The sequence below is a fragment of the Pyrgilauda ruficollis genome, unplaced genomic scaffold (genome assembly GCF_017590135.1).
Source record: "Pyrgilauda ruficollis isolate IOZ18807 unplaced genomic scaffold, ASM1759013v1 scaffold7, whole genome shotgun sequence".
In the NCBI taxonomy this organism is placed as follows: Eukaryota; Metazoa; Chordata; class Aves; order Passeriformes; family Passeridae; genus Pyrgilauda; species Pyrgilauda ruficollis.
The window spans coordinates 14,385,596-14,402,817 of NW_024528821.1; the positions used below are offsets into that span (position 1 = coordinate 14,385,596).

Sequence of the window (17,222 nt, forward strand, 5' to 3'; positions counted from 1 at the left end):
GACCTGCACCCCACGGGGCTCCCACCGTGAGGATGGACAGACCTGCCAGCACCACCTGCAGCGAGCTTTGGGCCCCTCCTGCCTTCATCCCTGTCCAGACCCCTCTGCAGGAGAGGTCGTGGCCCCAGAGGCCTGGTGAGATGGAAGCAATGGTGCAGGCTCTCCTGGCTGCTCGTGGACAGCTCTTCCCAGCAGGGATGGAGGGGTTGTGTGTGTGGATGGCACTCCACTCACTCAGTGGGTTTTGGTGTTGGTCATTCTGCTCCTTCCCTCTGTGCTCAGTGCAGGGGCAGCACTTGGTCTCTTGCCCAGGCTGCCAGAGGGAGACATTGCTTCGTGCCAGCACTAACATGAGGTGGTGATCTGCCCATGCAGACTCTTGCCCACTTTCTGCCATCCCTGAGCAGGATCCTCCTGGCTCTGCAGCAGCCCCCTTCTAACCAGGTGGCTCTGGGTCCTGTTTTCCTGACCTGTCTATTTCTCTTTCAGGTATGACCTCCCTTATCTAACACCTCCTGTGAGCCAGAGGCTTTTCCTAACCAGCTACCTGGCTGCTTTCCTCCCCCTCTCTCCCTGCCATGCTCCCTGTGCTGCAGCAGACCTCACACAGACTCCCTCAGAGCTGGTGGTGCAGGATGCTTGCCAGCTCCAGAAGATCTCAGGGGAACATAGGTCATGCAGGAGTGGGACTGTGGGCTCCCCAGGAGGCTGCTTTGGTCACTGGCCACAGTGTCCAAGCCTGGGTGGGATGGTTGAGAAGAAAGAACTGAAGCCATGAAAACTGCCAGTCTCCCCTGGCACGCAGGGGCTGCTGCCTTTCCCTGTAGCCCTCAGGGGATGCAGAGCTTAGCATCCCACTCTTCATCTGTGCCCACGAGCCTCCAGGTCTATGGGTACCAAAACACTCCTGGAGCCACACAGTTTTTAAAATAACTCTTTATAACAGTGACCAGCTGCCAGCCTTATGTCTGAACTCTGCCACCCCAGGCTCTGCAGCCAGCCAGGCACATACCACCAGGAGAGAGTCTGTGAGGTTTATGGAGTAGGGATTGAGTCCATGTTAGAGCTTCAGCCCAGCTAGTAGCCTTATATTGAGAGGGTCTTTATAACAGAGCCTTATTGTTTAATTTGCATATATTTCTATATATTATATATATATATACTGTACTTAAATACTCTCATGGACTCACTCTATTAAACTCTAATACCTTAAGTGTAGCTGCCCTTCACTTTCAGACCAGCCCAGGGGAAGCAGCACCTTCCCTGTTGCTGGTGTTGCCTTGCAGGGCTGCTGTGAGGGAGCTCACTGAGGGCTGGACCCACAGCAGGTCCTTCACCCTGCCTGGTTTCCTGGGGATCTGTGCCTTTGCTATGGCAGAGTCCTGCACAGAGCCGGCTCCGTGCCTGGGGAGCCTCAGCCCCTGCAGGGGGGGTTTCTCCAGCCCTGAGGCCACCTTGGTGCGATGCAAGTGCCTGGCAGCGTGGGTGGCAGCAGGACAGGCAGGGCACCTGCTGGCTGTCCCCAGGAGCAGCTGCCCCGCTGCTGTCCCAGCTCGGGGCTGGGCTGGGGCTGGAGGCCGTCCCTGGGAGCGGGGCAGAGCAGGGAGGCTCTCTGCCAGCTGCCAGGGCAGCCCGGGGGTGGTGGCTCCTGTGCCCAGGGGTCCCTCGGGCTGGCTGTCTTGGGCTGTGTTATGTCGAGAGAGGCAGAGGCAGGTGCTGCAGGGTGACCCAGAGCCGGGGCTGCCATGGCCCTGCTGCTCTGGAGCCACAGGCTGTGGGGAGGAGAGAGAGGCCTGAGCCCTCGGGGCAGGGCACCGGGGGGAAACACCCCGGTTAACGGGGCTTGCAAGGACAGAGCCAGGCTGCTGGTGCTGCCTGGGACGGGACACGGTGCTGAAGTGTCCGGGAGGTTGTGAGCAGGGCTGTGGCTTGGCTCTGGGCTGCTGGCAGGGGTGAGGAGCAGTGGCCGCGCCAGGGACAAGGCGGTGTGAGCCTTACAGCCAGGGCTGCTCAGCGTGTAGTGCTCCAGTGCCTGCTGGCAGCAGCGTGGGTGGCTGTCCTTGCTGTCCCCTCTGCCGGCCAGGTGAGTGGCAGGAGGGCAGTGTGGTGGCATTAGGGTGGCTTTGGGCATGCTGTGTCAGGCTGTGGGTGAGAGTGACCCCGGGCCAGCCTGTGAGACCCAGCTGGCCCCCTCTGCTCTCCCAGGGGCAGGGTGGGAGCAGCGTGGGGAGCAGCAGGGTGAGGCTTGGCCTGAGGGTGTGGTCAGGAGTATCCAGCCTTGGGGGGCACTGGAGGAAGGAAAAGGGCAGGATTCTGTGGGACCAGAGCTGCTGGCCCCAGTGGCAGGTGTGGGGAGCAGAGGTGGCCAGGTTGGGTCTTGGGCTGTGTTTGGGAGCCAGGATGTGTGAGGGAGGGGAGCAGGCTGGCTAATGCTCTGGTAACTATGTACTCTGGTGCTGCTGTCCTCACTGCTTTGTGGCATCTCTGCTCTGGAAAGAGAATAAATTTGTATTTATACTGACTCCTGGATCGGTGCTCTGGCCTCTTCTATCCGTGTATCTTGGCTGAGCCAGCCCCCGTGGCTGTGCCATGCTGGCACTGCTCCTGCACTGGGGACAGCCTGCACTGTCACCCTGGCTGTCCACACCACTCGAGGCAGAGCCAAAGCTGTGAGCAGAGCCCCAGGATCCCCAGACACAGGCGTGTCCCCCAGCCACCATCCTCATCCTCTTCCAACAAGGCCTGTCCAGGCCATGTGGCTGGTGAGGGGTGGGACAGGGGCTATGTGGGGACAGTCCCTCATTCCCCCAGGAACTTTGGCTGTGGGAAACCCTTCAGCCCCAGGCAGGAGGCAGACAGCAGTGGGGTGCTGGGTGGGCAAGGCAGTCCTCTTCCTCCTTCCTCTCTGGAGCTCCATGAAGTTTTCAGTGCCCAGAGGTGTCTGGGTACCCCAGCCCCAAGTGCTGCCCGTGTTTGCTGTGCCTTTGTGGCACAGTAAGGGATTCAGAGAGGAATAGTTCAGGGCAAGGCCAGGGGCTCTTGGGCTCTGTCCCCTGCCCGGACTTGGCTGATGGTGAAGCCTGCCCAGGACAGACAGTTTTTGGGCTGGACCTGCTCTCACCCTGCCTGGCAGGGCTGGCAGCGCTGGGAAAGGCCTGACACGGTGCCACTGCAGGGCAGGGTGGGGACACTCACACAGGAGAGATTCAGGAGCTTAAGGGGGGTGAAATGCAGCCTCCTTGACCACCCCTCTGAAAGCAGCCCCAGACTGCCCCATCCGTGTGCCACGGGCTCAGGGCAAGGCAGGAGCTGTGGGATGTGCTCAGGGAAGCTGGTCACGCTCAGGAACAAATCCAGCCCACGGTGCCAGGGAAGAGCTTTTATTTCTCAGCCAGCAGAGCTCGGTGGCACCCAGCTGAAAGGCGCTGGAGCCGCTGAGTCGGGCAGGGGTGTGCCCGGCGGTGGCAGGGTGAGGACAGCATTGTTCCCGTGTCACTGCTGGGCCAGTCCCCAGCCCCGGGGCTCCTCTCCGGGTACAGGAGCCCTGCTGCCTGTGCTGTGCCTCTTTGGCAGTGGCCTGGCAGCTGTACCCCAGGCAGGGGAGCTGACCCTGCTCAGGGCTGGTCACTGCCCTGCTCCTTGCTGCACTGCTCCAGGGGTGCAGCACCCCCTTCTCTGGCTGCTATGGGGCACGGGGGTATTTCTGCCCCTCCACCCAGCTCCTCACCTTCCCCAGGGGTGAAGCTCTCTGGGGGGATGTTGCCTTCCCCAGCATTTTCTTGTCCCCTGCCTGCTCCCTGCTCCCTGCCGCTCACCTCTCCCAGAGCCTCTCCAGATGTTTTATCCTCCAGCCCTGGGGTCCCCTCGCTGGGAGGCCCCAGATGTGGGGCTCTCTTTGGCTGAGCCTGGGCCTCGCTGCCTGTGCCAGCTCCCTCTGCTCTGCTGGCTCCTTGCTCCAAGCCCTGCGGTAGCCCAGCTGCCTTTGTCTCCCCTGTTGTCCCACATTGCCCTGCTTCAAGCTGTTCCATTTTTGCTGGTAGACACTCCTTCTCTTTGTCCTTCTCTTTTCCTTTCACTACTGCCTCCTCCTCCCTCTCTTTTTCTTTGTTTTCTTCTTCCTTCTCTACTTCTTCACCCTCTTTTAATTTCTCATCTTTTTTCTCTGTTCTCCTCTCCACCTTCTCTCCCCCCTCCACTTTGTCTTCCTTTTCTTCCTTGTCTACCTCCTCCTTCTCCTCCTCAAATTTTCCATCTTCTTCCTCTGCAACCCTCCCTACCTTTACCTCTTTGCTCTCCTCTTTTTCTTCCTCTTTCTTCTCCTCTTCCCCCTCATCTTTCTCATCTTTCTCCTCTGTTCCCAGGCTCTCTGGCTTTGCCCCACAGGTGTCCAGGTTTTCTTCTTTCCCCACTGCTATGTGATCCCTCCTTTCCACCTCTTCTCCCACAGGCTCTCCCCGGACTTCTTCTCCTCCTGATGCTTCCCCTTCACCCCCAGCCCTGGGGGTCCCTTGTTCTGCCTGGGGAGCCCTGGACTGTTCTGTGGCTCTGGTCTCAGCACCCTGCTCCCCCTGCCCAGGGCTCTCCTGGACCCCAGCCTCCCCCTGAGGTGCCCCATCGCCCACCTCCCTGCTCTCCTGCCCCTCACGGGCCTTCACACCCTGGGATGACTGGAAGAGGCCCTGGTAGCGCTTCCGATCCTCCACGTGCTTCTTCCTCATCCTCTCCCCCAGCTGCTTCAGCTCCTTCTTCACCGCGGCCGCCATGGAGGGGTCGAGGTGAGCCACGCGCTGGAAGTCCTCCCGTGCCTCCCTCTCGTTCCAGACAGCGGCGTGGGCCTTTGCCCGCTTGAAATAGGCCTTGGCATTGTCTGCCAGGAGAGGAGAGCCCTCAGTGGGCGTCCTGCAGCTCAGGGCCACCAGCCACAGGAGCTGGAGACCTGGGGACCAGGGGACGTCAAGCACATGTGGGGTGTAGGGTGGACACACCTGTAGGGAGGGCAGGGACACCTGGGCTGTGCACTGCCACTGCAGACAGCAGGGCACAGGGAGTGCAGGGATCATCATGGGAAGGGGAAGGATGCTGGTGGGTGGGGGCAAACTGGGACACAGGGATCCAGATGACACAGGCACTATCACAGGCAGAGGGACGCAGGATGAGCATTGTCAGGGTAGGGGATTCAGAGGATGGAGTCCCCGGGAGCCCATCCTCTGAATGGGCACAGCAGGGGTGGGATGCAGGGCACAGGTACCATTGTGCTTCTGGAGAAGCTCCGTGGTGTGCTCCAGCACCTCGTAGTACTCGCCGAGCTCCAGCTGGCACTGGCAGTAGTTGAGCACCAGCGGCGTGACCAGGCTCTCCAGCTTCAGCCAGCCATCCTCCCACGGCTTCTCCTGCCCCCCGAGCAACCCAGGGCAGCTCACGGCTGTGTCCATCCCCTCCCAGGCACCAAGGCACACAGGGAAGGGCTTTGAGGTGTGGCCCAGGCAGAGATGGGGAGGTGTTGGTGCTGCTCACCTTGGCCTGGAGGTTCCTGAGGCAGATGACAGCCTCCTGGTACTTGGCGGCCGCCTGTGCGAACTCCCTGCGCAGCACCAGGCGGTTGCCCTCGCTGTGCAGCACGGGCACTGCTGCCAGTTTCTCCTCCTTGCTCATGGCCCAGGTGTCACGTTTGTACGCTGAGGGGTCCTCCACCTGCCCAAGCAGGAGCTGAGTGGCTGTCCCGGCTGTTCCCGCTCTGGCAGCCATCCCCAGCATCCCCTTACCCGGAACAGCTCCATGATGAAGATGAGAGGCTGTGGCGTCCGCTGCAGCTCGTCCAGGTCCTCGTAGCCCGTGCTGTGGTAGTCAAACATGTTGCCCATGCCACAGCGGTGCTTCTGCCCTTCCAGGGGGTCCCGGCCCTCCGCGATCCTCCGCATGCCCCTGGACACCAGGGCGTACATGCCTGTGTGCTGCAAGGAGGGAGCACCCTACTCAGCCCTGGGGGGGCTGCACCCCCTTGTCTGGGGCAGCCTCCCGGTGCTGAGGCCAAGTGACAGGCTGTGTTTGCACCAGACATGGCCAGAGCATCTCTGGGATGCGTGGCTCTGTGTCCTGTCTCTGCAGGAAGGAGGGAAATGGGCATCTCTGGGCCCCTCACTCACAATGGCGTCGCACCAGAACTCCGCCACCTCCCCAGTTCTCATGGAGCTGAGCAGCGTCTCCCAGATCTCCAGCTTGAACATCTTGCCCACGATGATCTCCATGGGCATGCCGGCTTCCCGGCTGTCATCGATCACCGTCCGCTCAAAGTCATCCTTCAGCGTCTGGAAGTGGAAGGTGAACTGGCCCAGAGAGGGCCCAGTGGTGAGACCCCCCCGGCAGCCACCATGACCTCAGCTGTGGGGTCAAGCCTGCTCCCAGCACTGTGCTGGTCTGACTGGCAGCTCTCCCTCCACAGCAGGAGATTGTGCCTCTTGCCCACTTGAGACAGCACGCAGATGGTGGAATGTCCTAACATCCATCCATGCTATAGCTCCCTTCTCCCTTCGGGTCCCCTTTATTGCCCCATGCAGAGAGAGCTCTCACAGTATGCTCCAGGGCCTGGTGGAACCCACAGTGATCAGAGGCTGGGGAGTCTCCCAGGAGCAGCCCATTGGCACATCTCGGTCCTGCTTGGCACATGGCAGGAAAGGCAGGTTTCAGCAGCCCACCGAGGCTGCCGAGCTCTAAGGGTGCCGGGGGAGGGGGTGTCCCAGGCCCGGTGCAAGGTGAGGCCGTGGGCACTGCCAGCTGTCACTGTGAGGAATTTGGCTGCCTGTGCCCAAACCAGCCCCTCCTGCACCCCTGCTGTGAGGGCTCTCAGTCTTCCCAGACCTGGAGCTGGGCTGGTGAGCCATAATGGGCAGGGATGTCAGACCCACTCCCTCTCCCAGGGCTCTGGAGGAACAACCCAGACCATTTACCTTGCTCCCATCCTGCAACTTCGGCAGCTCCCCTTGGCCTCCATGCAGAATCTTCTTTCTGACCCCTTCCACATTCAGCAGGTAGGTTTCTTCCATGGCTGCTCACAGATCGCACTCTTGGCCCTTCTAGAGCTCCACGTCTTCCTTAGGTGTCTCTTTCTGGATTATCTGGACATACACATTTTCCAGGGCTCCTGCTGACCTTTTCCTTTCTGTGCTGGGGGCAGAGCCTTCTTCCCCTGCCCTCGGGTTGTGAGAGGGCTGTCCCCTCCTAGCACACACTTGCTGAAGCCCCCAGTGTCCTCTGTTGCTTTCTGTAACCGCCCTTCTAATCCTCTTCCCACCCTGTCAGGTTAATCTGGGATTTGCCTGCATAGTCTGTGAGGAATTACAGGAACCCCCTGATCAGGAGGGCCTCGTTCCTCCCACTGAGTGCCAGCACTTTTGACCCAGCTCTACAAAGAGCACTTTGGGAAGGAGCCCAGCAGTGCCCCACCAAAGGTGCCCAGGCATGGCTCCCTGCCAGGGACTGTGTGGTTGGGAGACCACAAAGGAGCAGACCAGCGTTGAAAAGGAAACTTTATTGAGTTTGCAGATATAAGCACTCCTCAAACGCAAGAACAAACTCTTACCAGGCCACAGCCCATCAAACCCAAGACTCATTAGGATGCAGAAACCAGCACCATGCTGTCCTGGGAGGCCAGTGCTGACAGTAAATCTGTTGTTTTGGCTGCTCTCACAGGCATAGTCCAATACTTTAGCTCCAGCAGCCAAACCCAGCACAGTGGATGTGAAATCAGCTCTGGACATGGACCCTGTACCACTGCCCAGCAGCACATGGCAGCAGAAGTGTGTGACTAAAGCAAGGCAGTGTGGCAGGTGACCGCCACTTCCAGCTCTGCTCACAGACCCAGGCCCACTGCTCACTTCTCCATGAGGGACTCCAGCTGCTCCTGCAGGGATGCCATCTGGGAAGAGAGAGAGATGTTACAGTAAGGCACCTCTGGGACCCCAGGCAGCCCCAGCATTTTTGTGTTCTTGCACATCTTCTACCCACACCAGTGGCTGCTCTCCCTGGGTGTTGCCTGGAGCTGTGCTTGGGCTCCTCTGGGACAGGACTGGCACTGCCCACAGGGATCTGAGAGTGAGAACCTCCTTCCCTGGTACCAGGCTGGAACAGAGCTGCCCAGGCAGGAAATCTGCCACAGCCCTACAGCCACTGCCTTCCTTCTGCCACCCCTTCTACAGGGGTGCTAACAGGTTTGTGTGTTGTGTTTTACCCCAGCAGCAATCCTGAGAGCTCTGGACTGCTGACTGGACATGGTTTGGCTCCTCCAGAAGGTGGGCTGCAGTCAACCCTACTCCTTGTATCTCCTTCTGCCTTGGGAAGCTCCGTGCAACTACAGATACAACCCCACCTGAGGTACAGATACACCCCCACCTGACCTGTAACCTGGAGTTCACAGCAGCTGTGTGCTAGAAGACTCAGGGAACTCTGTCACACCAAGCCTAGAGCAGTGTTGTGCCCCAGTACCTCCAACTCCACTGTGGGAGTTTCCTCACCTGCTGCTTCTCTCTCTCTTCTTGCTGCTTGAACTCGTCCAGCACGGCCTGGAGACGGGTCTGCAGACACAAACATGGAGACCACAGCTACCAGTGTGCTCTCAGCAGAATGGGTGCTACCACACGTCACATGCTGCAGTGACAACCACCCCCTTGTCTCCTCCAGTTTCACAGATTACTTTGCCTCCACAGAGAAATGCTGGAGTGTGTATGGCCACACCACAACTATTTTTAACCCAGCAGGCAAAGGCTCCTGGCTTCTCCAAATCAGCCTGCTGGATCTAATGGCAAGCCAGTGTTAAGCAGGTTTGAAGAGACCCCAGGAGAGCTCTCACCTTGAGGGCAAGGTTCTCCACTTTCATGATGAGATCTTCCTGGCGCTTCCTCCTGTCTTGAGTTTCTTGGAGTTTACTTTTCAGGTTGTCAATCTGTTTCTGGATGCCCATGGCTGGAAGGGAGAGCGAGCTCAGGCCCAGAGCAGAGCAGAGCTGGGAAGCACAGCCTGCCCGGCATCCCAACAATTCTGCCATGCTCTGCTGGCCACTCACCGATCTGGTTGGACCCCTCATTCTCCTGCTGCTGCCCATCAGACTCATTCAGCTTGTCCTGCAGTTGTCTCTCCAAGTCTTCCTCAGTGTCCATGATGTTCAGGTCTTCATCATCATGATGATCCCTCTCATCTTCATCCTCGCTGCTGCTGCTGATGTCATTAAATATCTCCCGCAGCTCATCGTGTTCTAGATGGGGGCAAAAGAGTTAAAATACACCTGATGACCTGCCAGTGCCCTTTGCCTGCCAGGGACCACACCTAGAAATAAAACAGCCTTCCCCACTGCACCTGAGCCATGGCCTTGCTTATGCCCTGACATCCCTGGGGAGGAGATGTCCAGGCTGGTGAGTGAACCATGGTTGTCCACTTCTTTTGTTTCGTCTTCAGCAATGACTTCCCAGCCTGAAGCAGGAACAGGTGAGTCAAGGGAAAAAGAGGAACTTGGAAGATGCAGTTGTGATGGAAGAGGCTAAAAATGGCAGATCACTGCCACTCCATCCAGTCTGGCCTTGTACCTATGGATCCCCAGGATGAAACATCCCATGACTTTCCTAATGACTTTTCCTCCACTATTTCAGTTCCTTCTCACTACAACAGCACAGTCCACAAGACATGTCACCCTAAGGAAACAATTAACTCTGAACAAGGCAAAGATGAAGCTCCAAAACTTCGGTGCCTCTTGTGTGTTCATGTCCCAGTGTCCCACACCCATGCAAAGCTCCTTCCAGAACCCCCAGGTCACACACATGTCCTTGTCCTCCTCCTGAGCTTTTTTCCCCACTAAAAGGATACGGACACTGACAGCCTCAGCATCGGTGCTCAGGAGACGCTTCACCTCTTTTTCCACATCAGGAGACTCAATATACTGGGCCAGAGAGGGGAAAGAGAGCAGAGACACTGTTAAATGCCTTGTGCATGCTGCTGGTGCTGGCCAACTACAAGGCTCCACCTCTGGATAGAGCACTGGTTCAAGGCTTTCTTATCTTCTGCTTTCTGCTCAGAATTTGCTCATATTTAACTGTGAAGTAATTTGCACCCCCTAAAAAACAATCCATCTTTTTTGTACCTTGGTAGGTTGAGTGCTCTCACTTTTCTGTTTATACTATGTATTTTGTAAGACTTTCTGTGTCTATGCAGAAAGTCCTTGAGGTGTTGACGGTCAACTCAACTGAACTCAAATCCTTCCCATCCCACTTAAAAAAAGACTTCATTTTTCACTTTTAAATTAGTCAGGAATTTTACTGCAGTGATATCAAATCTCTCCTGTGGGCTACAAGAATGTCTCAAGTAATTTGCTTCCCAAATGTCATGCAAAATCACACTCAACCCTGTTCTCAGAAACTGCAAAGGAGAGAAGAACAAGTCTTCCCAGCCTCAGGGTGCTGCATCTCCCCAACACCTTGCCTGGCTTGTGCAAATGCACAGAGACAGTCTCTGAGCTCCATCTGTTGTCACTCCCCCAGCAGAAGTGACAGTGGTACTATTTGGGGAAGGGAATGGGCCATGCATAAAGAGAAGATTTAAGCTGGAAAAGCAGGAATGAGTGAAACCTCATTTCCATGTGAGTCTTTCTTCCTTTCTTCTCTATGAGCAGGAAGAGATGTGGTTTGGCAAGGCAGCCACAGGAATGAAGTCCATCAGTGCTCTGAACACAGGACTTTCCCCTCAGGAGCATCTTGGAAAATACAGAGGAAGCACCCAAAGAAGTGTTTAAATCTACTACCCTACCCTCACCCTCATCTCAGGCAAGGAAAGTGAACAAATGTTAGAAAACACATGACTTCTGGACCAATCACAGTTACAGCTCTAATGTCTCTGCCCTCCTAGCCCTTGGGTATTTCATCTACATCTGGGTGAGAAGCAACTCACCTTCTTCTTAGCTGTCTTCCGGAATCGCCGCTTCCGGACATTTTTCAGGGGCAGAGTGACTGTGACAGAGGAGACAGATTTCATGTGTCAGGCAGATGGCCCAGTGAGAGAAGCACGTCTCTTCAGAAGGGAGAAGATCCCTTCTGCAACAGAGCAGCAGCACTGCCAGAACCTGGCAGCTGTGGGGTGCTGCGGTGGAGGGGTTTGCACAGCCTCTACTCACTGCCATGATTCCATATGAATTTCTTCTCTCTGTCCTTGTCCTTCTTCTTGTTTGCCTTGGGGTCAGTGGTCACTGTTTGCTCTTCCAAAGGTGGGTACAGATCACCATCCACAGTGCAAACAAGCATCTGGAATCCCCACATGAACACAGGGATGTGAGGGAACAGTGACTGCCCACCGCACATTGTCAGCCAAGGGGATTCAGGGGCACAGGGTGTGGGAAACACAGCTGCACCCCCAGCTCAGCTGGATACAGCAGCAGTTAAGCTGCCACAAGGACAATCACATTTCACACTTCAGGAATGAAGTTTCTAAAAACCAAGTGGAATGGGGAATTTTAAACTGCTAGTACTGTGAGATACAGGAATTGGGTATGTTATAATGGGTGTCCAGTTGCCAAAGTGTACAGGGGTTTACCTGGAGGGGGAGCAGTGAATTAAGCTGTTGGTGCAGGCATGAAGAACAGCTCATACCTGGCAAATATCTGCTGTCTTGTAGAAGGTTTTCTTGTCAATGGTTTTTAAGCTCTCGATGATGCAGGGCAGATCCACCAGCTTGGCTGCCAGTGGCACCCGGTCCACACGGACAATCCCATGGCGCCCGTCCGCTGGGGAGAACCAGGGGGCAGGTCAGGGCTGTGCCTCAGCAGCCACCCCGGGAAATACAGCCCTGGGCAGCAGGAACTTCACAGGACAACACGTGCAGGTGGCACAGCTCCAGCTGTGGGCAGGGCTGGAGCAGATGCCCTGGTGCTGCTCACTCACCGTGCAGCTCAATGGTGAGCCTGTCCTTCAGGTTGACATTCCCGGACTGGACTGCTCGCCGCACAGTCGACGCATATTCCTGAGAAGGGAATTCTTCAGGAGCTGGTATGCTTCCTCCAAGAATTACCAAAGGCTTCTGCCCAACCTACCCAGCTTTAAACACCTGCCATCCACAGCTGGACAGCAACTGCAGGACCCACAGTGAACAGCAACGTCCAAACACCATGTTAACGTGGCTCTGCTGTTCCCAGTGCTCTCCATGCCCCTGCACAACACAGCTGTGACAGTGGTGTGAGGTCCCTGACAGAGACACCTGCCAGAGCTCCACAGCACCGTGAGCAGTTAGAGCTCCTCACAGAATCCCAGAATAACTGGGGGAGGAAAAAGAGATTACCCAGTCCAACCCCCCTGCCAAGGCAGGGACACCTGAAGCAGGTGATACACAGACACATCCGGGTGGGTTTGGGATGTCTCCAGAGGGAGATTCCACAGCCTCCCTGGCCACCGTTTCAGTGCTCTGCCACTCTCAACGGAAAGTTCTTCCTCATGGTGAGGTAAAACTTGGCTTCACTTTATCATCCAGTCACTGGGCACCACAAAAAGGGCCTCAGCTTTACGCATATAACAAACAGCAGCAAGGGGATGTATAGCCACTGCAAATAAAAAGCCAGCACTTGTTAAACCCTTACAGAAAGGTCCTCCCAAACCCTCTAGGCTGTCTCTGAGCCTCCTGCTCTGAGTGGCAGGAACACCTCTCCAGGGAAGGCTGTGGAAAATCCGTTCCAAAGGGTGGGAAGGGGCTACCCAGGCCCCAAAGCACCCAGCCTGCTTCCACATCCCAGAGCCGCAGTTTCCCCCCGCCTTGTTACCGCCTGCGGCAGCCGGTGCTGGCCGGGCAGCCGGGCCGAGCCCGGTGTGGCCGCGAGGGGCCGGCACGGAGCGAGCTCTTACCGGGGGCAGCCGCAGCACGAACTGGCTCTCGAGCTCGTGCGGAGCATCGTCCTTGCCCTTGCTCATGCCGCCTCCTCCAGCTCCGCCACAAACACGCCGTCACCTCGCCCGGGGAAGGCTCCTGCACGGAGACCCGAGGCCAGGCCGGCCGCCAGAGCCGCCCGCAGCCCCGCTCCCGGCCCGGTGCCGCCCCGCGGAAGCCGGCCCGCGCACCGCCCCTTCCGCTCCCTGCCCGTTCCGGCCCCCCCCGCCGGCAGGTGCCCGTGGCCATGGGGGCCGGGTTCGGTGCGGGGCTGGGGCTGGCCCTGGCCTCCAGCGCCTTCATCGGTGGCAGCTTCGTCCTGAAGAAGAAGGGGCTGCTCCGGCTGTGCGGCCGCGCCCGGGCAGGTACGGCCGCTCCCGGGGCGCTGCTCCCGCTGGATCCCCCGAGGGTCCTGAACAGAATTCTGTTTGGTTTCATCTGAGGTTTCTCGTTTGTTTCCTCCGCACTCAGGGCAAGGAGGGCACGCATACCTGCGAGAGTGGCTTTGGTGGGCCGGGCTGCTGTGCAGTAAGTACCGCGCTCGGACTGTGCTACCGCACTTATCATGGGATCACGGAATGGTTTGGGATGGTGGAGACCTTAAGGGTTCCAACCCCCTCCCGTAGGAACACCCACTATCCCAGGTTGCTCCAAGCCCGTGTCCAACCTGGCCTTGAGCACTTCCCTGGATGGAGCAGCCACAGCTTCTCTGGGCACCCTGTGCCAGGGCTTCACCACCCTCACAGGGAACAATTCCTGGCATCTTATCTAAACCTCCTCTCATTCAGTTTCAACCCATTCCCCCTTGTCCTGTCACTCCATGCCCTTGTTAAAAGTATCTCTCTCTCTTTCTTGTAGGCTCCCTTTGCATACTGGAGTGCCACAATTAGGTCGCTCCAGAGCCTTCCCTTTTAAGAGTGTGGTTGTGGTTGTTTCCAGTCACTTTCATGTTTTCTTACTACCATTTTTGTTTGACTGCTTGAGTTCTATCCAAGTTTCTGATGATGATGTTGATCTCATTGTAATTAAACTATTCTAAAGTCTTGTGCATTACCAAGTTTCTCTGCTAAGCAGGAGCTGAGGAGCTGGTTTGGCTGGTTTGGGTTAAGTGCTTCTGAAGCGGCCTGCCCTGAGGATGTAGTGATAATGGCACATCCAGCACCATGTACAGCAATTTCAACAGCTTTACTTTACACTTCTCAATGTTAAGAACCAACTGTAACTGATTTACCCTTTAAAAAGCTGTTCCAGGAAAAGGACAGATGCCCTTCAGCTTTGCGGAAATACTTTGCTGTGGTTGCTGCTCACTGTAGAGGCACATGTGACTAAGGATCACTGAGCCTTCTCTTCCCAAGAGAACCCGTGTGGGCCTTCTGCTTGTTCTTGCTGGTGCTGTTCTTCCCTGCTTGCTCAACATACCTCCGAGAAACAGCATGCTCAGGAGGAAGCTGAGGCTTTTCTGACTACACTCAAACTTGTATTATGGTGAGTTGCTCCCACTTTGAGTTCACAGGAGTTTCTCTTGCAGTGGGAGTTGGAGAAGCTGCAAATTTCGCTGCCTATGCCTTTGCCCCTGCAACGCTGGTAACTCCACTGGGTGCTCTGAGTGTCCTTGTTAGGTAAGCAGCCTTAGAAACAGCCTCACTTCACCTACCTTAGTGATGAAAGCAGTTCTTTACTCTCTTCCTTCAGGTATCTATTTGTTGTTCTAATTGGTTTTGGATTTTTTTTTTTATTTTTTCAGTGCAGTTCTGTCTTCCATCTTCCTGAATGAGCAGCTGAATGTTCACGGGAAGATTGGCTGCATCCTGAGTATGCTGGGCTCCACTGTGATGGTGATCCATGCTCCACAGGAAGAAGAGGTTTCCAGCCTGGAGTCAATGGCAGAGAAGCTGAAAGATCCAGGTACTAAAATAAAAGGATTTCTGTTGACTTCAGGCTAATGACAGTAGAAGGTGGGATGCAACTTGGATAGATTGGAAAAGACGTAACTAAAAGCTAATTGAGCTGTTTCTTGTTCTGCACACCCCACTGGAATCATTAATAGTTACCAAGTGGGCTGGTTTTTTACTGTCTGTGAGGTATAGATGCAAAAAGTGAGGAGCAGAGAAATGAGGTGCAGCTGTCAACACTGCCTGTGGCAGTGCCAGGAATTGCAGAGGGAATTCCTGTACATAAGGGTGGTAGTGGTGTGGCTGAGGGAAGACAGAGGAGGAAATTCAGTCAGAAGAATTCAAGGCAAGAGAATTCAAGGAGTTGTGTCCAAGATCAGGTAGTCCTGGTATTTATGTTAGAGGATGAATCAAGTCACAAGGATATGATGTAGGCAATAGCACAAATGGCAGAATAAGCCAAAAGAGATGGAGGAAGGCAGCATAAGGAGAGGATCAAAGCAGACTAACAGGCAGATATTGCTGCTCATTAGGGGGAGCACTGGCAGGGCATTCCTGTGATGTGGCACTTTCCTTTTTATCCCACCAGTCTGCAGAGTTCAGCCACGGCTTCCCAAGCCTTCTGTCATCTTCCTGGGTCTGCTGCTGGACTGGTTAAAAGCTCCTCAGCTCTGGTAGTACTGTGGAGCCTGGCTGTGCCCCTGCCACTCCCAGCAGACTGTATCCCCAACAACCTGACTTGTGATCACACTGTAATGAGCTGTTGTTGTCTCTGCAGCTTTGCTCAGGCTTTCCAACCGTGTTCCCTTCAGATGGAGGCCAGAAAGGCTGATGGGGGAGTTACCTGCCTGTCCTCCATCTCTACTTGCTGTTCAGTCATATCTGTCACTGGTGTTGCTGTGTTCTGATGGGAGTTCTTGAATTCTTCTTTCCCCAAGGATTCATTGTATTTGCTGTGTGTGTCCTGGTGAGCTCTCTTCTGCTCATCTTTGTGGCTGGACCCCGTTATGGACAGAGCAACGTCCTGGTTTATGTTTTGGTCTGCTCTGCCATTGGCTCACTGTCTGTATCCTGTGTCAAAGGCCTGGGGATTGCCCTGAAAGAACTGTTCTCTGGGAAGCCAGTCCTGAAGGAACCCCTGGGCTGGGTGCTCCTGGTGTGCCTGGTGATCTGCATCAGCATCCAGATCAACTACCTGAACAAAGCCCTGGACATTTTCAACACCTCTGTGGTCACACCCATTTACTACGTGCTGTTCACCACGGCAGTCATGACGTGCTCTGCCATCCTCTTCAAGGAGTGGCAGCACATGGTGCTGGACAACATCATCGGCTCCATCAGCGGCTTCCTCACCATCGTGTCCGGCATCTTCCTCCTGCACGCCTTCAGGGACATGCCCTTCACCCCCAGCCTCCTGCCCCTCTTCCTGCAGCCAGCCAGGGCAGAGCCACACCCGCCCTGGAGCAGTGCAGACAGACATCAGTCCTGTCAGCACCAGCCTCTGCTGCCCTCGGAGGAAAAGGGCTCTCAGAGTGCAGAGGAGGAGGAGGAGGAGGAGAAGTGAAAGCAGGTGAGGAAGCATCTGAACTGCTGGCTTCCAGCTCCCACTGCCAAGGCTGAACGTGCTGCAGGAGTTAGCCTCTGCCTGCCCCAGGCACCACCACGCTGACAGGAGGCTGGCAGGGCCAGCAGCCTCCTGTGGCTACAGACAGGAGCCCTGGGAACTGCCCAGTTCCTGGCATCCTGTGCCTCTTCACTCTTACGTAAAGAATTAATCTGCCCTCGTCAGGGCAGAGAGGCCTGCAGCACTAACACAGTGCTAACCCTGACTCCATGGCAGATCACACATCTGGGGAGGCTCACACTGTTTTTTTTAACCCCAGAATTAACAGTTACAGAACGATCTAACATGGTGCTATGGCTGCACAGAGAGAAGATGGATGTCTGGCTTTAAAGGTGACATTCAGAGAGTATTAATGCAAAAATTCCTCTGTCAAGTACTTGATTTTGCTCACTCTGCTAGAATTTATTTACAGATTCACATCCAAAAACAGAATACAGCCCAAACTGGGAAACTTCAGTGGTGCTGCCACATGCTGCTGTGGCTCTTAGAGAGGGACAACCTCTTTGTGCAATGTCTGCAACGCAGGTTGATGAAGCTTCCTGTGTGCTATTAAAGACTGATCTGTTCAGTTACCCAGTGGGGAGTGATACATTTATACCAAGAGCTGGGTGAACACTGGAAGGCATAGAGGATCACAGGGGTAGGAAGAACTCTGAGTGCTCCAGAGAAACTCAGGTTAGGACAGGAGAGGGAATCATCTACTCTGGGAACCTAGTCCTTTTCTGCTATTGAGGTAAGTTTCTGACAGATAACTAGACAGCTGTGTCCTCACTGACATGGGTTTACATCTGCATAGCTGCTGAACACATCCTGAGTTTGTT

General features: G+C 55.8%; 4 protein-coding genes across 4 annotated transcripts in view; 2 read left to right on the top strand and 2 right to left on the bottom strand.

Moving 5' to 3' along the window:
• The window catches only part of DRP2 (dystrophin related protein 2), a 27,698-nt gene extending 25,203 nt beyond the window's left edge, over positions 1–2,495 (top strand). The window contains 1 exon segment of the mRNA XM_041485339.1: positions 1–2,495. Coding sequence (XP_041341273.1) covers positions 1–139 — 139 coding nt within the window. The 3' untranslated portion in view covers positions 140–2,495.
• Positions 1,233–7,090, bottom strand: LOC121363205 (aryl-hydrocarbon-interacting protein-like 1). The gene is made up of 7 exons (XM_041485340.1): positions 6,945–7,090; positions 6,144–6,323; positions 5,763–5,951; positions 5,515–5,691; positions 5,249–5,390; positions 4,278–4,867; positions 1,233–1,382 (listed from the first exon to the last, which is right to left on the bottom strand). Exons 1-7 carry the CDS (start codon positions 7,038–7,040, stop codon positions 1,233–1,235), a joined length of 1,524 nt encoding a protein of 507 aa, XP_041341274.1. The 5' UTR covers positions 7,041–7,090.
• A 420-nt stretch (positions 7,091–7,510) lies between these two features.
• TAF7L (TATA-box binding protein associated factor 7 like) lies at positions 7,511–13,074 on the bottom strand. Its single transcript, XM_041485295.1, has 11 exons — positions 12,864–13,074; positions 11,913–11,991; positions 11,622–11,755; positions 11,150–11,276; positions 10,927–10,985; positions 9,850–9,922; positions 9,346–9,459; positions 9,056–9,244; positions 8,843–8,955; positions 8,508–8,567; positions 7,511–7,912 (listed from the first exon to the last, which is right to left on the bottom strand). The coding sequence occupies exons 1-11, from the start codon at positions 12,927–12,929 to the stop codon at positions 7,868–7,870; spliced, it is 1,059 nt and encodes a 352-aa protein (XP_041341229.1). The 5' UTR covers positions 12,930–13,074; the 3' UTR covers positions 7,511–7,867.
• Positions 13,075–13,089: 15 nt separating this feature from the next.
• On the top strand, positions 13,090–16,973 carry LOC121363166 (magnesium transporter NIPA2-like). Its single transcript, XM_041485296.1, has 5 exons — positions 13,090–13,250; positions 13,357–13,413; positions 14,414–14,504; positions 14,630–14,790; positions 15,716–16,973. Exons 1-5 carry the CDS (start codon positions 13,133–13,135, stop codon positions 16,339–16,341), a joined length of 1,053 nt encoding a protein of 350 aa, XP_041341230.1. The 5' UTR covers positions 13,090–13,132; the 3' UTR covers positions 16,342–16,973.
• Positions 16,974–17,222: the final 249 nt, after the last annotated feature.